The sequence below is a fragment of the Trichoderma virens genome (assembly GCF_000170995.1).
Source record: "Trichoderma virens Gv29-8 chromosome Unknown TRIVIscaffold_5, whole genome shotgun sequence".
Lineage (NCBI taxonomy): Eukaryota > Fungi > Ascomycota > Sordariomycetes > Hypocreales > Hypocreaceae > Trichoderma > Trichoderma virens.
This window is the reverse complement of record NW_014013744.1, coordinates 2,274,232-2,300,945: the sequence shown is the minus strand read 5'-3', so window position 1 is coordinate 2,300,945 and position 26,714 is coordinate 2,274,232. Positions and strand designations below refer to the sequence as shown.

Below are 26,714 nucleotides of genomic sequence, written 5' to 3'. Positions count from 1 at the left end.
ACGCGATAGGCGGCGCGGGCCTCAAGCTTTGGTGTTGGCGAGTGACGCTGGGTCACGTGAGCAAGCTTTTTTTTAATCTTATCGCTATCGATCTCAACAGCTGCCAGCTCTCCACTTTCAACGCCCCAAGTGTGTGATTGAGAGATGGAAATTATCCAAGGGGAGTGACATTCATGGCGAAGCTTGTTGAGCTTTATAAGACACCGGAATTTGATTAACCATTTGCCCACCGCTGTCCTGCTGTTTCTGCTTGCCTTTGATAGATCAAGCATTCTTTGTTGTTTTACTCCCACGTCTGTGCTGACATATACATATTACGGATTATCTGTACGGAGTACTGGGTAGTTGATGACGCCCTATACCCCAAAAAGAAAATAATCATGCGGCCATTGGTTCAGCGCAAACTGCTGCTCATACGCATATCGTAGCTCGTAATTTTGCTGCTTACCGCCGCCATTTATTGAATGTGCAGTAAACCTTGTCAGGCCGCCAGTCAGCATAGTGGCGCTCCCGATATCCAGTCTCCCGGCTGTCGCTGAGTGTATGCTTCCAACTGACATGAGCGATAATGCGTGCTCAAGAAGCGATTGCCATTTAGAGCTCTCTTGCTCCATGTACTTAGCACACATGTTTGCATGCATGCTTCTCTATTGTTTGCCGCCGAATTCCAAATATTGAAGCTGTGGCCACTTCGTGCTCACCCGTCCATTGACAGACGCCCAGCAACAAAGGATGAGACGAACCCAGAAGGAATCGGGATCAACAACAGGCCGAGCTGCGATACGCCGCATATCCTGAAACAAACCAGCCATATAGGCCACTCACAGTTGCGCCGAGTCTTGAGGGACGAGAACTACCGTCGGGGAAATATCAGTTTTGAGTCGGCTGACGCCACACACCACACCATTGCTGCATTCAACTTGGCCTGCATGGATGGCCGGACGGTCGTTGGCGCAGTCAACTTTGCGCCTGTTCCTGCGATGGAAGGCTGTTGGCAGGGCGTCGTATTCATTAATCCACGCATATGCTTTTATGTCCCGCAGGTGGTGCGCCCATCCTTTGTTTGTTCGGCCAGCGCATTGAGCCTTCTTGGCAGACTCTTGGAAGTCTTCTACTGACCTAGTACTGAGTAATTAATATTAATCTTGTCCAGCCCTGTCATGTTCGCTAGTATCATGTAGGTATGATTACTGCAATATCAAATTGGGTTTGGCCAGCCCTCATCGGAATCACATGTCGCCGCCAGCACCCAGCAAGGCAGTAGTACCTGGTAGATCACCCGAAGCGGCTCTTTGCACGCGGCTAAGCAAATTTCTTAGCTAAAATGGGGGTCCAAAACGGCCCAGAGGCCAACGGTCCTTTGTGTAACGGGTCATACAAGTCAACCGGCCGGCGTAACTTCAAAGGGAGCAATTGGCCTCGTGTTGGCAGCGCCAAAAGTGCCACGGTCCGGGGATCCGAGCCCACCATGTCGAAAAAGGACCAACGCGGCAAGATGCGAAACGTTGCCGATTCGAGAAGGCCGGTTGGCATTCCTGTTTGCCCGCTAGAATGCACGCAACCACACTCGCGACCGGCAACAAGGGACCTAGCCAGGGGTAAGATCGCAGAGACTTCCATGGATCTTTGCCGGAATCTTAGTGTGCAATACTACTCTGCTGCGTAGCGACAGCACGACTTGGGCAGAGTAGTATCGTACTTGTAGTGCCTTCCATGGAGGGTACTTAATTAGACGTATGTAATTTGCCTACCTACCCAGCCGGCAGCTCTAATGTCTCGTGTGCCAGACGGTATTCCGCCTCGAGTAACTCCTTACGGGAGCACGGAAATAGATCGACCCAGCTAAGCGTGTATCGAGATGCGATCTCTACAAGAGATAGGGTGCTGAAATGGACCATTTCCAGCTGTACCACACCAAAGAGAAAGCTACACACCCCTAGGCCGTTAGCTCCAAGGTGCTAGTCAGCAAAAACCGTCCATCGTTTATTACCTAGTAGTACTTGTATGCAGCGCAGCACCAAGACAGCAATCTTCGTTTATGCAAGGAGTACTGAACTTCTTGACATTGCATCGTAAAGACGCCTTTGCCGTGAGAATGGCGGCCATCTCCAAAGCAAGTCCAAGACAAAGGTCATATCTTCGGCGATTACGCACCCAATAAGCTCTCATAGCACTCCCCAATAGGCGACTCTGCTCCCCGGCTGAAATCCCTCAGCCGCAGCCATCTAGGGATTGAGAAGCGGCTAAGCAGAGCCAAGCTTTTAGGCCTGTGGCCAGAAAAATGACTTGAGACAATGTTTCAACGCCGGTCCACTGAAGCTTTCCCGGCGAGGTTCAGGGAGCAACGGGGTTTTTTTTTCTTTCTTTCTTTTCCCCCCACCACGGACCAAAGTAAAGTACTTGTAGGAGTAGAAGTACATAGTAGTCGTCGTAGTAGTACGGAGTGCTCCATGCAGCCAAACGGTAGCAGAGAGGCCGTTGGGTGGAATTTTCCATTGGGGCGGCAAATTCTTCTGCAGTGGTCAGGGAGTCCGTGCAGGCATTGCCCTCCTCGGCTACCCAGTACGCCAAGGTGCCATCTTGGGACTGCTGCATACGAGCACATGTACTGTAATACTGCTCGTACGGAGTTGTCGTGCTGGTGGTGAGAACCCATGTTGATAAGTCTCCACCGTCGCTGCGCTAATCGCACAAGGGGCTCTCACTTCGAGCTCTTTCCCACGAGGCAAGAGTCGGACGGCATGCGATGTTCAACCCTGGCTCTTCCGGCTTCGCATGGCGATGATGCTACCAGAACGATAGGCACACAAAGAACCACGAAGCCTTCTACCATAGGAGGCGATGATTTCATCAGTCTTGCTCTTCTATGCGCGGCAAAGGGCCGCAAGATGCTAGTTGGACGAGAGATGACCGAAAAAGGTTGGGTCTGCGACAAGGGGACCCGTCGTCGTATGCGCCATGCGGTAAAGACCAGGCCAGACACGCAGTTAGGCCGTTGACGAACGGTTGAACAGCGGCGGCGCGGAAGTGATATGACAGCTCCCGGGACGGACAAGGGGCAATGCTTCCATGACATGACAGGTGGTGCTCCTTGGCTACCAGCCAGCATTCTGGCTCTTCTGGAGACTCGTCTCATTCTCTGTCATACTTGTATCAACGGAGTAAGCGTCTGACTTTTAGCTTAACCAAGGAGAATGGCTTCGCTTTGGCGTCAAACTTTGACCATAGCGTCCACCCCTGGACGGCCTGGGTGATCTCCCGAAGTAACCCCCCTGAAGCCTCGGATCTTTTTGATCTGGCCTGTGTTCGGAGGGCAGAGAGCCAGTGCATGAGGAGCGCTCGAGTTTTGAATGCTACGAGCACATTGCGCTATCCGTGCGAGGGCATTCATGGGTATTGAATGCGACACTGAAACTTGCCATTCAGGACTTGAGGCTGTAAGCCATACATAGCCTGAAGGTGCAAATAGCCAACAAAGCTATGATGGCATTCCCACTCTCTCAACTTGCCTGAATCACAAACACCCTGCTGCAACAGCAGAGCACGCTAGGCATCCGAGCCTTCTCTCATGCCCACTCCGTTCATTGGCGGTGCTCAGCCGGTCTGGATCTTTTGCAATCCGGCCGGTGCGAAGTAGGGTGGCTGGTACGGGCGCAGGAGAGGTGGGATCGCGTGCAGTTTGGCTGCAAGAATGAAGCGATTGGATTCAAGAACGCCACGAGAAACAGCTGGCGGCCATGCCCTTGGCTCTGGACCAGATGGGACACAGCCTTTGAGTGGCAGGTCCTCGTAGGATCCGTCCACGTTACTCCTGAGATGGCTCCGATCGCTGTCACCCTTGTTGGCGAGTCTTGATCGTGTCCGTCTAGGCTTCGTCTAGCCTCTGTGGCCGGGAGCCTGATGTCTTGTCGTGCGTCTCCATGCTTCTGTACTGGTACATACGAGAGAGAGGATTGTTCGAGTATTCGTACTGTATGTACTATGTACGGAGCATGTCGGTCCTCTGCTGCCGACGGCTGATACTGTGCTGTACTCGTATGTGCTAGGAAGCTGATAACTTGGCAAGGCACCTGGACCGGACAGTGCATACTATCGGTACCCGTACAGTAGCTGTAAGAGAAACTTGAGATACAGACAGACATTGGCACAAGTTGCTGCGTCTCCATCGAGCCGTGATGTGAGTTACTCCGTTGCTACGAACAGCAGCAGCAGGGTCGGAATGATTCCCTGGCGGAGTGGGCAGGTACCATGGCAATCTCCTGCGAGCCTCCTTCCTTCAGCGGCGCCCCATTATGAGTACATGTACGAGTACAGGATACAGGACAGGTTGCAGACGGCCAATACTCCGTTGCTCCTGCATCATACCGACGCTACTGCTGGAGGAGGTGCCTCGACGGAGTAGACTGACATGTACTTGTACCTGTGCTGAGTGGGTTAGAGGTACATTCAATGTTGGCACGCTCGTACTCTCGTACTCGCAGCTGCTTGCCTGCCCTCTTGACTCGAGCAGAAGTACCCAATACCTTGTACTCGTACTTGGCTTTGCCAACCTCAATCCAATGGATGGCAAGTGCGGCACCTTGGGACCTCCCTACAGGTGGTAGCAGCCCATCCTGTTCAGGTGCTAACACGTGCCTGGCATATCTGCCCGGCTACAGTACAGTACTGGGTATGTGTCTCTCAGCCTGGAGTCCGAAACTCGTAGATGCCCGACTCAGCTTCCTCACAACTCAAACCCGGCTTCGGCGGCTGCGCATGCTGGCCTGACCGAACATCTGGACAACTCACTGCAGCCCTGGCCACCGCCAGCAAAACCGCGGTCACGATCGGCACGCCTCTCTCCCGCTATCCGCACCACCAGTGGACGGTCTCTCGGCGTCGCTGACAGCTGGAGCACTAATCTGGGGGGCCGGGTTCTGGCGCTGCGCCGGACAGGGGGGGCTGCCACACTGGCGCCTAGCGGTGGGCTGCTACTGTACAGCGAGTGCCAGCGCCTGAGCTGCCCGCTATGAGCCGCCTATGGCACCTGGGCCCGGTGCGGTGGGGAGGGGGGTTCCTTTTCTCCCATGGGAAGCGTCCCGTTCAAGGTCCCACCCCTGAGCCGGCTCACCACCTAAAAAAAATAATTAAAGGTTTCCCACGGCTTCTCCTGACTTTGAGCTTGTCACGAGGGGAATTGGGTGAGCTGTTTCTGGGCTGTCGTCGAGAGGTCTTGTCCTGCTTCTGCATTGGCCGTTTCCTGCCTGCTTCTAAGCTGCTCTGAGTTGAACAAGCGGCCTTGACATTTGTGAACCGTCTCCCCCTTGAGGGCATTTGCTTCCCACACTCGTTTTCCACATCGCCCCTGGTTCGCTTCACACGCTCCTTATGATCTTCACAGGTCCTGCTCCACGAAAGGAGCTGTTGGCTTTGGTCGTCTTCCACCAGATCACCTGTCTGTCTGTTTCGTAGCACCAGTTCGATATCCCGCCCTCTCCTAGCCGGCCGATCGATCGATCGCTTCTGCCGCCGAGAAAACAACCAACCTGTCCAACTTTTCACCGCCGTACCTCTTCCCTCTTGGCATCCTCTCTCTTCTAGAAATTGCAAGCAATGTCTGAAACGCCGGCGCCCAGTGCCGAGGGCAACCAGCCCAAGGCTGTAAAGGACAAAAACTGCGAGTACTGCGGCCAAGCCTTCACCTCGTCTTCCCTCGGCCGACATCTTGATCTCTATATCAAAGACAAAAACCCCAAGCCCCCGGATGGTGTTCACGACGTTGATGCTATCCGGAAGCTCCGCGGAAACATCACTCGACGCCAGCCTCGAGGCTCGCTTGGTGCTCGGAGGGATAATTCCACCCCCGCCGGTACTCCGAAACCGACGGCCAGGAAGGTATCCCCTGGACAAGAATCAGAAAACTTCAAACCTTCTGCTTTGCCCAAAGATGGTCAGTACCCTGTCGGATCAACAACCATCAAATATCCTTATGCTACCCCATGGGAAGCCACGGGCGTCATAAATGATCTTCCGGGCAAGAATGCCTGGGATGGCAATGCCCCTCAAGATACCAACAAGCGTCCTGGGGTATCAAGGAATGCTAGCAGACAGATGGCCCAGAAGGCTCAGTTCGATGTCAAGCAAAAGCTGACTGACGCTATGGACACTGCTAGAGCTGCAGAGCTGGCGCTCAGAGAACTTCTGAGCTCGTGGCGGGCGGCAAAGTAAGTTATTCTGCCTCTTCCATGATTTCATTAGACGGTGGTATACAACGTGGGGTTGGGCTTGACTAACACCGCAAATAGACAACAGGTTGATGGCAACTCGTCACCTTTTGATTTCGATCCACTTGCTCTGGATTTTCCAGCTCTTACTCTGCAGTGCCTTCTGCCACCGCCAACCCTGTTCTCTTCAACCCAGCATCCTACCTCGACATCCTGGTCTATACAGTCTCCCGGCCAGCGTGAGTATAAAGCACTTCAGGTCTTCTTCCAGGAAGAATTCAAGGCATGGAAGATTACATGCGCTTCAGCCACGACGGCGGTGATGGAGGAGATGGCATATCCCCCGACCGGGGGGCCGTATAGAGACGTGAGAGATGCCGTAAAGAGGGCTGAAAGGGCAGCTGAAACGCTTGAGCAGCATGTCAACGAACACCTGCAGTCTGCGTATGCAGTTTGGGAGCCCTTGCCGAATCAGCGGAAAAGTGAACTTTGGCTTCTTGAGCTGGCACGTGGAGTGGGCCGCAAGCATAAGGAAATGGAGAAGATGAAAGAGCAGCATCATAAGCTCAAACAAGAAAATACTAATCTCAAATCACACATCGACCAACTCAACCGACTACAGCAGCCGAGAGAATACAAGGTGCTCTCGCCCTCTACCATTCCTCTAGAACGAGAAGTTCTTGCGTACGTCTATGAACAGGGCGTTACGGGGACTAAGTTTGTTGGCTATGAGCTCGACGATCGGCACCTGGACTTGAACGCCCTTGTAGCCAAGTCAATAGACCGATGGAAGAATGTGATTGTATCGAGTCGCGTTACCGCTACCGGGATGACTGCACAGCGGCCCCTTGATCAGACAGCGGCCCAGACACCTGCTGTGGGAAACCAAAACAGTCCGTCAGAATCCCCGAGCGCCGTTCAAACACCACAGTTGACCCAGCCGCCGCCGCCGCCGCAGCTCGAACAGAGGCTCTCGACCGCAAGCACGAATGGTCTGGCTAGTGAGCAAAGCGCATCATCTACGACTAACACCGGCCCGCCATCTATCGAAGAAACAAGCGATCAAGATGCCGATGCCGAGATGGAAGATGATGATAGTTTTGCCATGATGAGCCAATCACCTATTAAACCATCGCACCCTCCTATGCAGCAGCAAGCACAGCTTGATGTGTCTCGGACTCGTGGTCCCATGACCCAGCAGCAGCAGCAGCAGCAGCAGCAGCAGGTCCAACAGCAGGTCCAACAGCAGGTCCAACAGCAGGTCCAGCAACAGGTCCAGCAACAGGTCCAACAGCAAGTTCAGCAGCAAGTTCAGCAGCAGGTTCAGCAACAACAGGCTCAACAGCAACAGGCGCAGCAACGCAACGCGGCAGATATGCGTTACATGATGCAAAATGGAGCTGGAAGCCCTGCAAGCAGAGCGGCCATGGCTATAAATCGTGCTATGCCCAACATGAACATGGCGGCGATACAAGCCAGTGCCATGCATGGTGCAGACATGACCATGGCGATGCAAGGGGTACGTGGCGATATGTACTTGGAATAATAATGTCGACGAAAAACAGATATTGGAAGAGGCGTATTTTCGGACGGTTAATAGAAGGGACGTCTCGTTTATTTAACGGTTGTACACTGGCCATCATGGTGCCGGCATTCATTTCGAGCGACGGCCTTGATACAAAATTTTTCTCTTTTTTTTTCTTCTCTCTTTCAATGCGTCATAAAAAATCTCACGATTATTCAACAAAAAAGGAACAATCAGCATTTTCTGTGCGCCTCCATGATGTGTTAATATAGAAACCGCAGCATTTGGCCGGATAAGAAGCATATAGAATGGGGGGAGGATAGGTCTAGGGGACTGGGAGAATATTGTTTTTACTGCCGTGCTCTTTTCATTCTTTTTGCTTTTGGTCTGTTTGTAGAATGGGACAAGAAGAAAGAGTTGTCAAATATTTGTGAAACTACTATTGGGCATTCCAGACTAGAAATCGAAAGTTAGGAGTAGGCGTTAATAGGTGAAATTTAGATGATTTTTTTTTTCTTCAAGAGTCTTCTCCTTGGTTTCGCTCTCTCTATATATGTCTTGAGTTGAGTTTTTAATACATGATTTTCCGTCAAGGTTTTTATTCCCGGTAGGTGTTCTTCCGTGTAGCGTAATGGTACATCTATTTTATACAAAGAAGCGGCCTGCTTCATGGCTTAATCTGCTTCAACTTCTGCTCAATCATTCGCACCGTCGACTTTGGGATGTGAAGTCGGTGAGCGAGTACCAGGGCGCCCGTAAGAACAGCAAGGCTGCCAGCCTGGTGAGTGGCCGCCAAGTGTGTGGGAACCATGTAAATGAGAGTGGAGATACCAAGGGCTGCTTGCAAGGTGACAAGATGGACGAGGCCAGTAGTGCCCTTCTTTGCGTTCCTGGGGAGTGCGGCGGCGACCTTTCCGGTGCGGGCGTATGCGAAGAGGGTCAAGATTGTGCAAAAGGTCGTAATGGCTAGGATTCGGTGGTCAAGCTGGACGAGACTGGGGTTCTCGAGCATGTTGCGCCACCACAGGTCAGAGCCGTCTTCCTTGCGGGAGTAGAACTTGTCCCAGAGCTCGGACTTGGGTGGAGTGAAGCCAAGACCCATCTTGGGGAATTCGTTGTAGATGAGGCCAGCGTCGAGACCGGCAACCAAGCCGCCGGACATGGCAGTCAGGAAAACGAGGCCGGTGACGCCAAGCACTGAGCGCCTGAAAGCGTTGAGCGCGGGGTTCTTGATGGCTTTAATGGCAGCAGAGGCGGCAGCGGGGTCGGCGAGCAGACGGCGGGTACGGAGGATGGTCAGGCCAGACATGAGCATCCAGGAATAGCAGACGAAAGCGGTAGCCAAGTGCGTGGTCAATCGATATTGAGAGACGCGCGGGTGAGAGCCAGGAGCAAAGAGATCGTCCTTGAGACCAGACTTGACCATCCACCAGCCAATGAAGCCCTGGAAGCCGATCAAGCTGGAGATGCCGAGCAGGTTGACGGCCATTCTGGGAGAGACTCGGCGGCGCGCGACAAAGTATAGCGAGGGGAGGACAAACGAAAGACCGATGAAGCGGCCCCAGAGACGATGAGTCCATTCCATAAAGTAAATCTTCTTGAACTCCTCGAGCGTCATGTGAGGGTTGAGCAGCTTGAATTCCGGAGACGCACGGTATTTTTCGAATTCAGACTCCCAGTCGGCAAGCGACATGGGAGGCAAAGAGCCGGTGACAGGTCTCCATTCCGTTATGCTGAGTCTATATACAGGACACATCATCGTTAGCGACTAGTTCTTGCATCGTTCCTTTGCTCATCCAGAGTGAGTTTTGAATCGTACCCAGACTCGGTCAATCTTGTTAGTCCACCAAAGACGACAATGCCGAAGCAGCTAGCAGCGCTGCCAATGAGCCATAATGCGACTGCCTTGGAGGTGGTTTTCTTAGGGAATGCCTTTGAAGCTTGGCCCTGCGCCTGAGATGCCGCAGCCGCAGCACTTTGGGCCGCCAGGCTCTCCAATGGCTTCGCATCCGCATATCCTCGCGATCGTACGATGTTCAGGATAGGCGAGGGAGAGCGTCTGGGCGCCTGTCGAAGGCATTGATTGCAGACAAAGAATCTGGAGGGCATCTGGAGGGCGGCCCTCCGAAGCCCAGCTGCAAAAACGGCCATTGTGTGCTGCTTTGCGCAATGGCGCTCAATGTGAAGACGGAAGAGCTTTGAATCGCACGATGTTTCGGGCTCGAATTATAGCATGTCGTCGGAGCTTACAGAGCGCCGAGGCGGGCGGGCCACAGCGGAGTCGGGAAAGAATTAGAGGGGCCCTGATAGGTGGGATGTCGCCGGGGGTCCCCGCCAAACTACGCTCACCGCCAAATTTTTTACATGGCAGAAAAAAAGCAAGCAAGGCAAAGTTGAGCAGCAGCAGAAAAAAAAAAGTAAAGGTCAAAGGCAGAGAGAGGCTCTTGGACAGCTTGGGGTCGCGAAACACCTGGCCATAACGTCCTTTAATTTCGAATTCAGAGAGTTTGTCAAGATGCCAGGTCGACAGGCACATGGACGGCCGCTGTTGAACCAGCCAAAGGCCAAGTCTGGCCCCAAGAAATCCAAGTCGAGGGCGCAGACGAATGCGCTGAATGCCTTCAACATTGCGCAGGAGAGATTTCCCACAAAGGAGAAGAAGACGCCGCGAGCACGAGAACTAGATGCCGAAATTGAGAAGAAGCATGCGCGAGAGGACGAGGATGAGGATGAGGAGGACGAAGAAGAAGGTCCCAAGCGGAAGAAGGTCAAGGCTCCCCAGCGGACGACAGGTGGCGACGTAGAGTTTGGCAGCGACAGCGAGGGAAACGAGTGGCAGCTCGGTGGAATGGCAGACGACGATGAAGATTCCGAAATCGAGAGTGACGATGCGTTTGGCGACAGCGACAATGAGATGTTTCAGGGCTATGCCTTCCGTGGTTCCAAGTCCGGCCAGCGAAAGGTGAGAAATTGCAGTCGGTGGAAGTGCTTATCTATAATGCTAACAAACAGGAAAACAGGACGACGACTCAGAAGGCTCTGACGATGGGAATGACGATGAAGGAGAAACGCTTGGCGAAGATGCCATTGATCTGGCTACGGCTCTAGATCAGTTCGAGGAAGAATCTGAAGAAGAACCAGAGGGTGAAGAAGGATCTGAAGAGGAAGAATCAGAAGACGAAGAGGACTCTGACGAGTCCGATGGCTCTGATGAGGATGAGGACGAGAGTGACGAGGAGGCTGATCCTGAGAGATTGAAAGAGCTAAGAGGCCTGATATCTGGGTTTGGTGGCGACGAAGATGACGACGAGAAAGATGCGCCGGTCTCCAAGAACCAGAAAATCGATCTTGGCGACCTCGGACTCTCTGGACTGAACGACCCTTTTATGAAGCAATCAGTAAAACTCCTGAAAAAGGAATCGAAAGAAACACGGCCCGGAGCGTCAAAGAAGCTAGACGTGCCGCTATCGAGAAGAGAACAGGGGCGTATCGACCGAGCAGCTGCCTACGAAAAAACAAACGAGACACTTGATCGATGGACGGAGACCGTTAAGCAGAACCGCAGAGCCGAACACCTGATATTCCCTCTTCCTGAGAACTCAGAGTCAGCTGGACTCGATCGGACAGAGCTTCAACCTCTCACTTTGAAGAGCGCTGCTAATGAATTGGAGTCTACAATCATGGGCATCATGGAACAGAGCGGTCTATCCCTGGAAAAGGAGAAGAAGCCCAAGAAGCAGGAATTCGACGAGGAGGGCAACCTGCTTACTCGCAAGCAAGTTCTGGAAAGGAAGCGCCTCGAGCGCGAGATCAATTCCAGAGAAGCAAAGCGCGCAAAGCGTATCAAGAAGATCAAGAGCAAGGCCTATCACCGAGTGCACCGAAAACAAAGGGAGCGCGACGAGATGGCTACTAGGGAGGCCATGGCCGAGGCTGGCGAAATCGATTCCGAAGAGGAGAGGGAAGCTCAGGATCGCCGTCGCGCCCTGGAACGAGTGGGACAGCGTCACAAGGACAGCAAATGGGCCAAAATGGGATCCAAGGCGAAGCGCGCCGTCTGGGACGATGATTTCCGCTCTGGTTTGACAGAAATGGCTCGCAAGGATGAGGAGCTGCGTCAGAGAAAAGAGGGCAAGAGCTCAAGGGCAGTAGGAGATGATTCAGATGAGACCAGCAGCTCTGGATCTGATGACGACGACGATGCGGACTTGAGGCGACAGCTCGATGAGCTCGAACAAGAGGACGACGAGCCCCAGTCGAAGTTGATGAAGATGAAGTTTATGCAAAAGGCGGAGGCGGCGAAGAAGAAGGCAAACGACGAACTCATCAAGGAAATTCGCAGAGAGTTGGACGGAGAAGAAGCTCAAGTGTCTGATGAAGAGGAAAAAGGAGGCGAGATTGGCCGAAGGCAGTACGGCAACGGAGCGGCCAACCCGTTCGCCATGCCGCAGAACATCTCAGCCCGAGAGGCCAAGAAGAATCGCGTCAAGGACTCTAGAGAAGAGGAACAAGACGTGAGCTTCGCAAACGGGGACGGAGCTCCTCACATCACCAACGGCTCGGTTAACCACGCCTGGTCGACCCCCGCCGAGACAACGTCTTCTGTAGCGGGAGCCTGGTCCCAGGGCGAGTCGCGCAGAAAGAAGTCCTCCTCGGCACGCGCCGACGACCTCGATCTCAACGCCAACATCCTCACCGCCTCTCAGCCGTCCAAGCCGAAAACCAAGGCCTCTGCCGCCAAGAAGTCAAAGTCTCAAGACCAAGACGACGACGAATTCGAGGGATTCGATTCCGAGTCTGATGCCGAGTCGGAGAACCGCCTGCCCCTGGCCATCCGGGACAAGGCCCTCGTGGCGCGCGCCTTTGCAGGCGAAGACGTCGTCGCCGAGTTCGAGCGCGAAAAGGACGAGATTGCCGAGGCGGACGACGACAAGGTCGTTGACAACACCCTCCCCGGATGGGGCTCCTGGGTCGGCGAAGGAATCAGCGCCCGCGAGAAGAAGAGGCACCAGGGCCGCTTCCTGACAAAGGTCGAGGGCATCAAGAAGAAGGACCGCAAGGACGCCAAGCTGGACAAAGTAATCATTAACGAAAAACGCATCAAAAAGGTTCGTCTTCAACCCCCCCTCCCTTTCCAATATCAAGACCGTAAATCTTGTCACCCCCAAGCTTAACTTTGCTAACACTCCGTATTTTCCCCTTACAGAACGACCGCTACCTTGCCTCCCAGCTTCCCTTCCCATTCGAGTCGAGACAGCAGTACGAGCGTGCCTTGCGTCTGCCTGTTGGCCCCGAATGGATGACCAAGGAGACATTCCAGGACAACACGAAGCCGAGGGTTATTATCAAGCAAGGCATTATTACGCCCATGTCGAAGCCTTCTGCATAAAATTTTTCTTAATGCTGTCAAAATGAAGAATAGAATACTCGGGTTGAATCCGGTTGTTTTTGGGTCATGTATATACAATATTTGGGGTGATTTTTCATATGGCCTGAGTAATTCGCGGTTGTTAAAAAGTCAAATTCATGTGGAATGTTTATCACTGTTCTGTTAGAAATATCATGGCAGACGTCAAGTGCACAAAACTCGATACTTTTTTCAGAGGTATCATTAGAATTATCAATACAAACACGATTCAACGCCATCATTTTGTCCGTTTGTTTCCCCATAAATCTGACAGAAAGAAAAGGAAAGCAGCAAAAGAAAAAATCAAAGCGACCACCGCTACCTTGGGACCCACATTTTGATCCTACGCATCTAGCAATGCTCTCTGATTCTCAGTCTTCCCCTGCAATGTCTTCAAATTTGTGATCCTCGGAATTCAGTACAACACATGAAATAATAGTACAAGGATAGGAAAAAGGCTGGCTTAGCCAGTGGTGATCTCGATCCGAGGGTTCTTGTTTCAGTCAACAAGGCCCGCACTCGTCCATAACATAAGAGAGAGGGATGCTATCGAGTTGTTCATAGTGTCAATGCTATGTTCGTACTTTTATGGTCGAATCAATGTCATCTTCGACCAGAGGTAGAGTTCGACTCGTGTAATCATCGTCGGCGTCATTCAGCCGTACTTAGTTGCTGCCACTGATGAGGTCCGTCGCCTTATCCAAGAAGTCGCCTGGCGTAGCGAAGAAAGCAACAGCAATGATGATGTAGAGGCCGAGAAGCATAGCACCTTCGAGATAGTTCGATTTGCCATCCTGAACAGTATAAGTGACAACCAAAACGGAGACGGCAAAGGCAACAGTCTCGACTATACGATGGTTAGTTTCAATTTTTTTTACAAAAGTTTTTGGGCAAAATGAAACTCACAAGTCTCGAAGTGGAGCGTCATGTCACGTCCAATAATCCACCCGACAATAACGAGGAATGGAGTGACGCCCAACGCAATCTGAATGCTGGAGCCAATTGCCACGCCCATGGCCAAGTCCATCTTGTTGCGTAGAGCGACGACTACAGCAGTAACGTGCTCCGCAGCATTTCCAACAATGGGGATTAGGATCAAACCGATAAATGCTTTGCTGATATTTGCGCTTTCGACGAGATCATCGATGCTTCCAACCAAGTAATCGGCACAGACGGCGACAAGAATGGTTACAACGACAAGAACTGCAGTAGCAGCAATTGGACCCAGAGTAGGCTCTTCGGGCTCTTCATCCTCCCCAACTTGGCTTTCGGCATCGAAAAGATTGCTGTGCGTACGAAGCTGGAAAATGAGGTACATGGCGTACAGAACTAGCAGGATGATGGCAGTGCCACGAGAAAGAACCAGAATACTGCGGTCTTTGTCGCCGTTATCAGTCTGCTTCTGGTCGAGAACGCCGTACAGCTATTGATAAAGTCAGACAAAGCTTATCACACCTACTGCGCGACAGAGGATAACTTACCGCAGCGGGAATTACCAGGGAAGCAGAGGAGAGAGCCATGAGAGAGCAGGTAGTCTGCGCAACAGCGGACGAGAAAGTCTGTTCCGTACCAGCTCCCGTTGAACCACGGTGTCGAAGACCACCAAATAAGAAGCACATTCCCATGACCAGCAACAAGTTTGAAAGAATGGATCCGAGCATAGACGACTGCACAACCTCGATCTGATTGTCTCGAAGAGCCACAATGCTGACCTGCATAGAGTCAGTATCTACCACCAAACGGGGAATATTGCGTCATAACGCACAATCAACTCAACAGCATTTCCAAAAGTAGCGTTTAGCAGTCCACCTAGAGTCTCACCGAGCTTGAGAGATATTTCCTCAGTCGCAAAGGACAAGACGGCAGCAAGCGGAATGATGGCAAAGAAGTTGATGGTGAAAACGGCGGTTGAGTTCCAGCCAAGGCGACCAGCAGCAATACCGATAGGGACCATGATGAGTAGGAAGTTGACATAGTCTAATTGCGTGAGGAAGCACCAAAATGTTAGCATATAGCTGCCTATGCAGAGAAGCGGGCAATGTTGTCATTCTCGCGCAAACTTACTGCTAAGGAGAGTCACCTTGGTGACATGCCAGGTATAGGCGAGGCTGCGGACGACGAAGTTGTCGCTGTCATTGCCTGGCGTGTGTTTCGAATCGAAGAAGAACTGGAAGGCCGCTGAGCGCTCGCGGCCACGATCAAGAATGTGATTATGGTTGCCATTGGAGCTCTCGCCGTTGAGGCCGTTGAGCAGCGGCGTGCGCTCGTTGTTGTTTGGTTTGTTACTCATGGTGCGTCGAATGCCTCTGGTCCAATTCACGTTTACTGTAGTTGACGAAACCAATTGAATACGGTTAGTTGACGAGATATCGCAACGAGCGGAATCGGATGTTTAAAAAGAGAGGAACCGGCGGCGCAATGACAAAAGGGAAGAGTGAGTAGTAAAGGATCGTGCGCGAGAGGTAAGGGAGAGTCGCAAGTTGGAGCTATTCGCGGCGAAGGCAGCCGTGTCGTAGGAAGCAGGAACAGGAATAGGAACAGGAATAGCGATGACAGCCACGATTCCAGTTCTCACTGCTCATTGAAAGTTGAAATTATGGAGGCACTATTGTGTAGTGCAGGATGGAGATACAAAGGCGACGAGGCAGGGATAAGTAATAAAAGTGACAGCAGCAAGGCTGGGTGGGTGGAGAGTGGAGGAAGATTGAGGGTTTAAGAGTTGCGCGTGGCGTTTTTGTTTTAGTTTGGGAGCAAGGTATGTCATGGAGCTAGGGTGAAGGAAAGGGAAACGAAGGGTGTTTTGATTTGATTTGAGCAGCTTCGAAAGAAGGCTCTCGATCAGATGGCAACGCCTGGCCAGCAAAAAAACGCATCCATGTCACTTACACAGACCCAGGAACATGGCTGGAAGCTCCGGAAGAGCCACAGAATACGGCGCAGACGGTATTTACCCGGGCACGGCGGAAATGGCGAGGAGGTTGCGAGGAGATAGCGACTCGATTGAAAGCCGCGGTCGAGTCGGTCGAAGGCGATTCGAGAGCAAGCGAGAGAATGGAGCAGGAGGGAAGAGAAGTGCGACTCGACGGTCGTCTGCTCCGCGAATGGGTTTGCCAGGACGAGGCTAGCGCAGCCCACAGGGGTCTGGTCCGGGTACGTGCGTGTCAGAATTCAAGGTACCGGTACCTTGCGAGAGCGGCGGTGATGCAATTGGGCGTGGTGGCTGAGATTGGAATATACTCGTACTGCAGAGCCGATAGTACTGTGCTGCTGCGCCTGGGGGGGGATGGTGATGACTGATGACTGCTGATTTGATGCTGTGATTGTTGATTGTCGAGAGATGGTGATGGACGATGGGCGCAAGGCACGCAGAAAAGTCTTGGCACGCGACGTTGCCGGGAGGCCTCCTTCCCCTCCAGGAGCCCCTCTTGCGCACGCCTGCAGATTGTATGACCGCCCTTGGCTTGGAGAAGATGTGCCTAGCCGGTGTTTGCGTCCTTCACCGTAAGTACAAGTATCGTATTGTCGCGTCGACTGCCAGCAGCGGCTTGGCATTCAGCTAGCATGTCGATTCAAGGCAAATCCAAGTGCGGAGAAGACATTCGCAGTCCTGGCCGGGCGCCTCTTGGTGCAGCAAAAGCCTGCAGCGAATCCGATTTAGCGCTTCCCGCGTCCCAAACGTGCGCATGGATCCAGTCGAGCCCACAAAAGCTTCGCCAGTCTAAAAAAGCTTGTTGGGTCATGGAATGGAACTGTACAGCGAGCCAAGTACCGGCACAGCTGAAACTGGAGTGGGGAGAAACCACTAGGTACCGTCTGAATCGACGACGTCATGCATGATTCAGCAGCAACGCTTCTTGCTGGTCTTTGTTCTGGGAACGGCGGCGGCAAGGAACGGAGAATGCCGTTTCTTTCATCCGAGTTGTCTGCGAAGAAATTTACTACTGCCCACAATAGGTAACCTCGGTAAAGGAAACACAAGAAGAAGAAAAAAGAAAAGGAGAAAGAAAGGAATCAGCCACAGACCTTACTCGTAGTATTACTCGTAGTATACTAGTACATTCAATCATAATCATCCACCCGAGTAATAGTACCTTGGCATCCTCTGTACTCGGTAATACAGCATGCAATTATTTCTCAAAAAGGCTCTCTGCCTACCTTGTACTTACCCAAATGAAATAAAGCCAAGACAAAGTCCTCGCCTATACCATATAACACGTGCTCCCCTACTTTGACTAGGTATTATCCTATTCATTTCATTTCAAATGCATTCTTCCAAAACACACTCTCTTACAAGTACACACACACAAAAACCGTTTCTCACGCCCCCCGTACAATGACCACTCCTCTTGCATCGCCTCTTTTCATCAGCACAGCCTCCCAAACCCACCTTTCAACGTGAATATTGCAAATTAAGCTTAATTTTCCCCCCTCACTCGTGACTCCATTCGACAAATCGCCTCGCTCTAGACTCATTTTCTTTTGATTTTGATTTTTCATGCTTGGTTTTGAAGTTACCTGGCACTTAATTTTACCCGGCCGCTTCTAGAATTGAATTTACCCCGCCGCCCCGACCCATCACCGAAGAGTCCCCGGCTCTTGCAATCTATCTACCCGTCAACCTCATGTTTCCGATGGACGACGCGCGTGTCTCAGCCTCTGGCCAAGACTCAGGCCAAGACTCTGGCGCAGTGCCCCTTGCAAGTCGGATCTTATCGATAACCGTTAGCATCGCCAAGCGCCCACGTGGAGATCTCCTGTTGCTTGCTGTTACATCGCACGACGGAAGCACCTCGATCTAGGGAAAGCCGACCATCAAACAACGCATGACAAATGAAGCATCTACCTAGGTACTCTGCGAAAATGTACATGTATCATTCGAGCCGAAACGCAAAGAGTGTCAAATGACGGACCATTGCGGCCAGCGCAATTTGCGGCGTGAGCGATCCCGAACCTCCCGCCAGCATGTCCGACGACGTCACGGCGTTGGATCTCAAATCGGCCTTAGTAAGCGCCGGCCACAAACGCCTCACAGGAACAACCCGGAACAGGCCAGGCAATTGCCAGTGCCACCACAATTCTGCTCAGAATCCCGCTCGTGATGCCAACTTGCCGCATCTGTCCTGCTGCCGACATGCTCAGCCTCGCATCACCTCCCGCATCGGCAAAGGCACGGCGAGATTCATACCAAGAAATGCCCGGTCCCGGCCGCATGACAAGCCAAGCAGCCAAGACGATCTAGAAGGCTTCAACGCCTAGCTCGCCACGCCTCCCTTCCAAGCCTCCAACCGATACCTGCCATGTAGCAGAAGATCAGAGATCATACTTCCCCAAGCGCTGTTGCTGCCTTGTTAGCATCGTATTTTCAAAGCTCTGACAGATAGAGACACCCTAGACTTACCCGCAGAATAAGCCATAAACCACGTCAGCGATGCTCCGCCATCCAGCCACTGGGGGCTAAACGAGCGTGAGCTAAAGAATTCCCATGCCTTCCTTGGCTCTACCGACGCATAGCTGGCCCAAATGATGCCCTTCCAAGCATTGCTAATGTCGTCAATACGCCCGTCGCTGAAAAAGGCATCCCATTCTTCCTGGACGAAATCCTTGTTCCTCACAAACGGTGTCGAGGGCAAGATAGGGATCATGTGGATCCCCTGAATTGCCTCGATGTTAGGATCAAAATACGTCGTGTGGTCCACCTTGTTCTCGAATAGGATGCCCGCAACCTTGTTGCCAATAAACTGCTTTGGCTGTACCTTGTTGTCGCTCTTGTACAGGTAATAGTTCTGCAGGCTGCGTGCGATGATGGAGAGCTGCAGATTACCCCTATTACATCCTTGGCATCAGCTAGTCTGAATTTCGTTTTTAAGGGGGAGAGGAGTGAAGCAAGGGAAACAAGAAACAAGGTTTGGGATCATCAGAGCATGAGCATGGAGAATCTCGCTTCTTACCTTGCCTCCAAATCAGCATTCTTGCTGACCTTGCCCCACATCTTGATGGCATAGGCGTGCATCATATCTTCTGAGCTCGATTCTTGGTCCTGCTGCCGTTAGCAAATAGGTAAGCGCTGCCATCTCGAGAATCCATCTTCACCTTGCCGTCCATAGCAGCATAGAGACCATGAGCCCAGCTGTGGCCGTGGTACCAATCAAAATTCCTCCACATGGGAAACAACTTGTCTTTGGCGCTGGGGTTAGCCACATCTCGAACCAGCACATTGATATAGTCCTTGTTCTGCTTCAGCCAGTCTGAGTCGAGATGGCCAATGATTGCACCGGCGAGGATATGATAACCGTAGTGGAAGTGATGGTCATTGTAGTACGTGTTTCCAAAGTCGGCACCAGAGTTTCCGGTAACATAGCTTGCCGACGACACAATCCCACCCCAAGCAGCTGCCAGTCGTAGTATTAGCATCTCACAACGGGTTTGAAAACGTGGCGGCAGCAACAGGCTTCTACTTACTTTCGTAGATGAGAGGAAACTTTTGTTCATTGGCCGCAAACGTGGCAAACGCCGCCTTGAGCTGCCCCAAGCCAGTATGTGCCAGGGCTCCGTCTCTCAGCATCCACTTAACCACATAGAGAATGATTGCAAACTTGGCCAAGGCCTAGAGAGCAGTTTGTTAGTTGAATTCCCATGCCACAGCCTCAGGGAGACGAGGGAAAAAAACAAAGGGGTGTTATATACCTTTCCGCTAAAGTACATGGAATCTAGATTGCTCTGCGCAATCATGTTCTGTGCGACTTCCTTCGCAGCCGCCGCGTGGATGATATTCTTCGCGTGATCTGATAGCTTATCAACGCTTCCTTTTTCGGGATCCCAAGGAGCAAACGTCATGTCTACCGGCATTGAGGGTTCGATCATGGTCCAGTGATTCCCCTTGACCAAGGTGGCAAGGCCCTTGGTGGTAGATTGCAGCTGCGCTTCATTTTGTATGCGCCTCTCCGTCTCCCGATCGAAGGAGTCAACATGATGAGGGAGAGCGTACATATAAAGGTTGCCATGCTGATGCCCGTCTATCTCAAAATTGAACGAGTAGCTGCCTTCATAACCGCGAGCTGTACCTGTCAACTCAAGAGAAACAGGGTAAATGCCAGCGCCATCGTCCAAGATGCTCTCAGCATCCTGGTTCTTTGGGCACTTGCAGACCTGGATGATACCGTAAAACGGCCTCTTCGATTCAGCTAGGCCATTGTTGACAACCCTTAGTTCAAACGGTGGCCCCTTTGTATTCCAAGCATACATCAGCCAAGTGGCTCCATCCTCGAGATGAAACGTAAACTTGGCCAGGTTTTGCTTGAGGTCTCGTGTCACCCGAGTCATAGTCTTGAAGAACACACCAGTTTGAATGACGGGGGTCGCGCCGTTGTACTGTGCCGTGATGTACGCCATTCCCTGTACCAGGGGAAACGATATGTCTGGTGGAGAGTCGTCGTCTCTGCTGAGGTGAACCCGTGCCGAGAATGCCGTCATGCTGTCAATGGAAAGAGTCGTTTCTTTTCCAAGCTCCTTGGCAGAAAGAACCAGAGAATGTATGCCCACCGGGTTGAGGTAGAAAGATGAAGCACCGTTAAACTTCTCCTTACCAAAAACCCTCTGGCTAGCCTCAACGTGAGAGCATGCCATGCCCCAGCTAGCCGTCACGCCCTTTCCTCCAGCCCAGGCCAACGAGTAGGGAAACGTAAAGGTCGGGCATCGCTGGTCGTCCAAGAAGAAATTGGAGTAGAACTTGTTTGTCTGAAGCGGAGCATTCTCTGAGATTCCTTTTCTTGGAACGGGGTGATCCTCTCGAACCGGGATTTGGGAGGGCGGCCGCTTGACGTCGATGGGCTCTGCGAAAATGTTCCTTGACACCATGGTGTTATCTGTTTCAGCAGTAGCTTCCTCCATAAGGCCTATCCGTGTGTTGAATTGGGCCGTGGTCTTTGCAGTTGGACTTTGACGCAGTTTGGTTGGATCGTGGGTGATGTCACTTTTGCTTCCGTTTATCGAACTGGTATGCGATTGGAGTGATTTTCTTGTCTCAATTGGAAGAGAGCTCGCAGTTACAGTGACTGTCGTTGTGAAGCTGTTCTGAATACAAGAGGAAGTCTCAGTGCAAGTGGCCTTGGAGACAGTCGTGCTAGAAGCCAGTGTTTCATTCAACCAGAAGCCTCCAAAGGGAGCATGCAACCGAGTCCTAATCGGGCGTTTCGATTTGACGGTCTTTTCCGTAGGAACAAAGCGGCCCTGACCAGTATCCAGACCGGGTAAAGCGATAATCCTTTGAACAAGTGTTAGCCAACAAATCCATGATATGATACGATATAAAGCCATGATATTGGTGATGATTTGAGTATATCCACGTATACATGGCTCAAAGTGCGTTTCCAACTTGATTCCCTCAAGAGAAGTACTTTAGGTGTCCGAGAGAAACATGATATTGGATTCAAAAACGGTGCTTCCAACGTGGTAATTAAAATATCCATCGTCACGGAGGAATGGGTGCCCAGAATATGTTTTGTGGGGGAAATGATTCACATCCACGCATGACTCCGAATCCCAGGGTGCTTGGAATGCAGACCGGCCACAAAGGGGAGGAAGACAATCAGTGGTAGTTTGTTGTTTTGGACATACCTGTGTCTGACGATTCGGAGCTGAAGTGCCGGCCTCAGAGGTGTTGAGCGGTACGGATGGAGTAATGGCGATGGTGATTGTGGTACAAGCGCGATATCAAGGAAGTTTAATAGACAGACAAAAGATGAAGGTATAACCAAAAAGGGAAAATATACAGTGATGCTGAATAGTGGTGGTTTGTAGGATAAAAGGACGTGCCAAAGGAGCTCAGAGATGAGGACTATGAGGTATGAGTCTGCGAATGCTGAAGAGGAAGAAAGGCAGTTCGCGTCCACGCAATAGATACTTTCGGTTCCTCTACCCTACAAAAACCGAGCTAGCTTTGGCAAGAAGACTTGAGAGGATGAGCCCTTCTAATTCCGTCCTCGTCGCCTTTACCAGGTATCTCTTGAGTCAGCTGCCACCGGAGCGTATCCTGGTGATAGTTGCATAGAAGCGCTCTCCCAATGAAGCTCGGTGTTACCCCTGCGGGCGTGTGCTGGAAACGTCCGCAAGTGGGTCACGGGCCGTGGTTTGTCTTTCCTCAATACGCAGTTTGAATGTCTCTCTCTCTCTCTTTTTGTGGAATTGGTTGTTTTGGGGCTGACTGCTATGGTGTTTGGTGTTGCCCCGGCGCTGGTACGAGCTGGCGTGAGACTTTTTGAGTAAACAAACATCCATGCGCTGTTTGAGGGGAAAGGCAATGCTTTTGTTGTGGAGCAGCTAAGCTCAGTGCTTGGCTACAGCTGCATGGGCTGGAGAATAGCAATTGGGCCGTGTGATGGTGTCGCTTTGAATTGTTTGGGCGGGCAATTTGCTTGCCTTTTGCGAATTACATGGTATCGTGAGGCATCGTTGCATCGGCGTGCTCATGATGCGTGCCGGGAGATGGTGACGCTGCACAAGTACTGTTGGAATTCCAGAGTTATTTGGTTTGTACTACGAAATACACATTATTTCCAATCCAACCCAATGCTATGTTATAATCCAAGAGCATTGTATTTCCCCGTTGATGCGCCTTCCCGAATGATCCTCTCTACTCTCTTCGTCACGCTGTCATCACGCGAGCTTTTGCTCTTTGAATCCCTTGTAGGCAGCTTCGCATCCCTATGTTTTGTGTCCTTGGCCCTGGCTTGCTTCTTCGCCTTCTTCCTTGCTGCTTCAGCCTCTGACCGCTCTGCATCTCGGCGGCATCGGCGAACGTCTTTGTCTCGCAGCCGCCAGGGCACCTCCAGGACCTCGCGACGGAACTTTGCTCGCTTTTCCCATAGCACTACTTCCTGAGCTGTGCTTTTAACAATGGTCATCCTCTCAATGTTGATCTGGTGCTCGTTGCGGAACGAAGACACTCCTCCCTTCACATCAACTACTGTGCCAACATCGACGTCTGCATATGGATCAACCTGTTGTGCATCTGCATCTTTCTCCGTCCGTTGCTCGCTGGCGGTCGATTCGGCTGTTGGCTTTGTGGGGGCTGGCGACGTAACCACGGCGAGAATGTTTCTGCCGCTGCTGTCATCTATGGTGTAGATCCGTCGGTTGAAGAATTGTTCGATGGCCACGACGATGCCAACCACTCGCACCCATTTTATCGGGAGGTTTCTGTAGAAGAAGAAGTTTTCCCCTTGAAGAATTGTAAGCTTCAGCTGCCGTAATTCAGGCTGATGCCAGCGGACGCGTACCTTCAAAGCCAGCATGCTGATCTAGAGCATGAATCTCGACAGCACGTAGCAGACACCACGTATTCACGGTAGGCGATAGGTGGAAGCAGTATCGCGGATAGAGGGCAGCTTCGGTAGCCTCTGTCATGGAATGCGCGTCCTGATGCCTTGATTCACTGGCGAATCAAGCGCATGCACCCAGACCCGCGCAATTGACTTTGTGCTCATCGTCTGGTATATCGTTGAAGGAGAAGAAAATCCAGGGTTGGTGCAGATGCGTTGTGGGAAAGGCTGTTGGTTGCTGTGGCGCGTCACAGCTCAAGCCCCGCTATCTCACGGAAGCTTGCATACTACCTAGTATTCATGTAAACTGCATATGTGAATTTGACTTGTAGTAAATATCAGTGCAAGACGATGCAATTTATCATCAACATATTGTTTTATGCATGTTATTTATCATCTACTACTGGTATAGAAGATCTATCCAGGCATACCCAGCACCCGACTGAGGTTGTAAATTACCAAAATGTTCCGAATAGCATGTGCTGTGTGATTCGACAGACGCCTTAAACCCAGATCCCGATTCCTTTCCCCCTTGCCCTATGAAATAAAACAGTCCGACTTGTATCCCATTCTCAAAAACATACACTCCATTGGCTCTACCGGCGAGACCTCGTCGATCGACGGCCCGCGTTTGAAGCAGGCTTCTCCTCCTTTGCAGCAGTCTTGGCCTTTTTAAGTCTCGCTGCCGCGGCTTGAAACGCCTCCTCTGATGGCTCCTCTTCGTCTTCTTCCACAGCACGCTTCTTTCCTTTGCCCTTCTTGCCGGCAGCGCTCTTCGCACCATACTTTTCCTCGAGGTGACTGAAAAAGTCCCCAGCGCGGTCCTTTTGCCGTTTCTGAATCAAAGCAGCCAAGTCGTCCTCTGAGCTCCCCTTGCCCTTCTTGCCCTTTGACTTGCCACCGAAGATTTTGTCGTGCACACCAAGTTCCTTGGCTAGTTCCTCTGCTTCTGCTTCTTCAGCCTTTGCTGCCTTGGCACGAGCGGCGCGCTTCCGCTTGTTTTCTTTCTTGTAGGCCGGGAAGCTGGGGACGTCGCCTGTCTCGATTGCTTCGTCAATGATCTTGCGGAATCGTTCGTCATCCTCGACAACATCGCTCAGCATTACTCGCTCGTACACCTGATCCATATCGCCTTCGCACTCTTCGTAGGCAATGAGGAGGTCATCCTTCTCTTCGTCGGACCGCTTGTATTTCTCGGCAAATTTCCTGATGGCGTCTTCGGAGATTGCATCCTTGTATTGCTCCCGGTAGTATTCGCTCCAGTCGAAGCCCTCTGAGTCGACAATCGACTCGGATGTTGATCCAGTGGTGTCGTATCGCTTTCGTCGCGCGGGGTCTGACAGGACGGCGTAGGCGAATGCGATGCTCTGGAAGGTCTCATGAGCCTCTTCTTTCTGAGACTCGGGAACTTTGTCTGCAGCGCTCAGTGTCAGCAATGGCAAGTGATGACGCCTTCAGCCCTCTCCGCAATCTCTGCAACCCACCTGGATGATTCTTGAGCGCTGCCTTGCGGTATGCGCTCTTGACCTGGTCAGCAGTTGCGGTGCGCTCGAGCCCCAGGACCTCATACGGGTCGATTGCGGGCGGCTCGCCATCGACGACGTCTTCGTGGTCCGACATTTTCGAAGCTCGATGGAACGCTGCAGGTTTGTGTTGTGTTGCAGAGTCTCAGAGGAGGGTAGGCTGATCACACTGAAGCTCTTTAGCTGGGTCACGCGTCGCAACGCGCTCAGGAACCCGTTAAGCTTAATGGAGTTGGCAGCCGGGATCCACTAACTGCCGCGCTATATCCGGAGGTTGCTGGCCTAAGCTCACTAATACAGAATGCTGCAACTTGAACTCGTCAGAAGCAACCAGCATTGAGCACAGCCGCATTTGCTGTATACAAGACGTGATGGATTCCCCAGAAAGCCAAGATCACAAGACGTCAATGCAACATGCATTGGAGCTGGCAAAGAAATCCCCGCCAAAGCCGACAAACTTCCGTGTCGGAGCCATCCTGGTGAGGCTGGAAGACGGCCATATCTCTGCTGAAGGCTACACCCTGGAGCTTCCGGGAAACACACATGCCGAGGAGTGCTGTCTTTTGAAGCTTGCAGAAGAGCATTCTACTACAGAAGAGGGCCTTGAGGCTGTCATGAAGAGCCCGCATGCCCTTTACACCACCGTTGAACCCTGCTTCAAGAGGCTCAGCGGCAAGCTGCCCTGCGTCGAGCGCGTTCTTCGCCAGAGGTCGTGGATCAAGAAGGTTTATGTGGGGGTTCTTGAGCCCGAGACTTTTGTCGGGAAGAATCCCGGCCGCCAGCTGCTCGAGGAGGGCGGTGTTGAAGTTCACTATGTCCCCGGGTTTGAGGAAGAGATCCTTGCGGTGGCGGCTGCTGGTCACACATCATGATGATACTGGTCGACCTTGTTCATCTATCACGGTTGGCCAGCTGACTTGCTGCCCGTGATCCATGGAAAGCTTTCCGGATCAGAAACACCAAACACGACGAAGACTAGGATACGGTTCTTTCGCAACAATCACTTTGGAAGCACGAGCCACCTTAGATATTTGTCTACGCCATCCCTTACAGCGAGTACATGCATTTGTACAAGTAAGCTTTGCGCTCAAATATTAGACGACAGCTACATATGGTAGGGAAAAGGAAATGCCGGGCAGTATCATATTTTATAGCCAGGCAATGAATAAAGACGCCATTGTATATTTCCAAGCTGAATTATCATACGACGTAAAGCAATTAATTGAATACTGCATGTGATGGAGCGGCACGTACCTGTTGGTGACAAAAATAGCGACGGATCGAGATGGTGTGGGCGCCGCAAACGCGGGGTTGCACTGCGGATGAACCTTGTGGCTGAGATGCTGTAAGAGCTTGAGGTCTCCTCTCTTTGCCTCAGTTTCAGAGACGCATCATTTATCAATTGAACAGCAGTAGAAACAAAACATGAGAGTTTGCGGTCAAGCGTATCGATACATGACTCGAACGACTGCTGGCATCTAAAGCCCAGCGTCTGATAGAAGCCAAAGCGCAGGCCCAAAGCTTCACTTACGCCTCTCCTCCCGCCATCTTGATCGTCATCCCTGGTTAGTGGATCAGAAGCCCAGGCCCCAGTCAATATAATATCCGGCCTCCCATCGGGTCTCCAGCCGATCCCGTGGCGCCCGGCAAATGAGGAGAAGCCCATCGTATTACCCGACAGGATAATCCATGTCCGCGTGACGTCGTCACGGAGAGAAGCTGTTTATGAGCTGATGCTCG

The 26,714-nt window shown here is 51.9% G+C and overlaps 9 protein-coding genes across 9 annotated transcripts; 3 read left to right on the top strand and 6 right to left on the bottom strand.

The window, feature by feature from the left end:
• Positions 1 to 697: 697 nt before the first annotated feature.
• Positions 698 to 3,109, bottom strand: TRIVIDRAFT_67562 (uncharacterized protein; the record flags this gene model as incomplete). The annotated part of the gene is made up of 6 exons (XM_014102642.1): positions 698 to 794; positions 826 to 1,119; positions 1,756 to 1,926; positions 1,991 to 2,201; positions 2,388 to 2,616; positions 2,831 to 3,109. The coding sequence occupies 6 exons, from the start codon at positions 3,107 to 3,109 to the stop codon at positions 698 to 700; spliced, it is 1,281 nt and encodes a 426-aa protein (XP_013958117.1).
• A 2,483-nt stretch (positions 3,110 to 5,592) lies between these two features.
• On the top strand, positions 5,593 to 8,247 carry TRIVIDRAFT_208976 (uncharacterized protein; the record flags this gene model as incomplete). The annotated part of the gene is made up of 3 exons (XM_014102641.1): positions 5,593 to 6,203; positions 6,285 to 7,722; positions 7,769 to 8,247. 3 exons carry the CDS (start codon positions 5,593 to 5,595, stop codon positions 7,823 to 7,825), a joined length of 2,106 nt encoding a protein of 701 aa, XP_013958116.1.
• A 148-nt stretch (positions 8,248 to 8,395) lies between these two features.
• TRIVIDRAFT_45836 (uncharacterized protein) lies at positions 8,396 to 10,506 on the bottom strand (the record flags this gene model as incomplete). Its single annotated transcript, XM_014102640.1, has 3 exons — positions 8,396 to 9,467; positions 9,548 to 9,718; positions 10,448 to 10,506. Coding segments are annotated over 3 exons (1,302 nt in total), but the record flags the coding sequence as incomplete, so codon positions are not given.
• Positions 10,507 to 11,819: 1,313 nt separating this feature from the next.
• Positions 11,820 to 13,117, top strand: TRIVIDRAFT_45782 (uncharacterized protein; the record flags this gene model as incomplete). The annotated part of the gene is made up of 2 exons (XM_014102639.1): positions 11,820 to 12,836; positions 12,935 to 13,117. The coding sequence occupies 2 exons, from the start codon at positions 11,820 to 11,822 to the stop codon at positions 13,115 to 13,117; spliced, it is 1,200 nt and encodes a 399-aa protein (XP_013958114.1).
• A 211-nt stretch (positions 13,118 to 13,328) lies between these two features.
• Positions 13,329 to 15,499, bottom strand: TRIVIDRAFT_76725 (Ca2+ transporter; the record flags this gene model as incomplete). The annotated part of the gene is made up of 5 exons (XM_014102638.1): positions 13,329 to 13,982; positions 14,042 to 14,558; positions 14,617 to 14,847; positions 14,901 to 15,112; positions 15,200 to 15,499. 5 exons carry the CDS (start codon positions 15,423 to 15,425, stop codon positions 13,801 to 13,803), a joined length of 1,368 nt encoding a protein of 455 aa, XP_013958113.1.
• A 2,984-nt stretch (positions 15,500 to 18,483) lies between these two features.
• TRIVIDRAFT_46023 (glycoside hydrolase family 81 protein) lies at positions 18,484 to 20,989 on the bottom strand (the record flags this gene model as incomplete). Its single annotated transcript, XM_014102637.1, has 5 exons — positions 18,484 to 18,958; positions 19,084 to 19,172; positions 19,226 to 19,524; positions 19,595 to 19,739; positions 19,820 to 20,989. The coding sequence occupies 5 exons, from the start codon at positions 20,987 to 20,989 to the stop codon at positions 18,484 to 18,486; spliced, it is 2,178 nt and encodes a 725-aa protein (XP_013958112.1).
• Positions 20,990 to 22,902: 1,913 nt separating this feature from the next.
• TRIVIDRAFT_137772 (uncharacterized protein) lies at positions 22,903 to 23,536 on the bottom strand (the record flags this gene model as incomplete). Its single annotated transcript, XM_014102636.1, has 2 exons — positions 22,903 to 23,351; positions 23,410 to 23,536. Coding segments are annotated over 2 exons (576 nt in total), but the record flags the coding sequence as incomplete, so codon positions are not given.
• Positions 23,537 to 24,123: 587 nt separating this feature from the next.
• On the bottom strand, positions 24,124 to 25,071 carry TRIVIDRAFT_58024 (uncharacterized protein; the record flags this gene model as incomplete). Its single annotated transcript, XM_014102635.1, has 3 exons — positions 24,124 to 24,224; positions 24,254 to 24,865; positions 24,936 to 25,071. The coding sequence occupies 3 exons, from the start codon at positions 25,069 to 25,071 to the stop codon at positions 24,124 to 24,126; spliced, it is 849 nt and encodes a 282-aa protein (XP_013958110.1).
• Positions 25,072 to 25,320: 249 nt separating this feature from the next.
• On the top strand, positions 25,321 to 26,163 carry TRIVIDRAFT_215917 (uncharacterized protein; the record flags this gene model as incomplete). Its single annotated transcript, XM_014102634.1, has 1 exon — positions 25,321 to 26,163. The coding sequence occupies one exon, from the start codon at positions 25,346 to 25,348 to the stop codon at positions 25,844 to 25,846; it is 501 nt and encodes a 166-aa protein (XP_013958109.1).
• Positions 26,164 to 26,714: the final 551 nt, after the last annotated feature.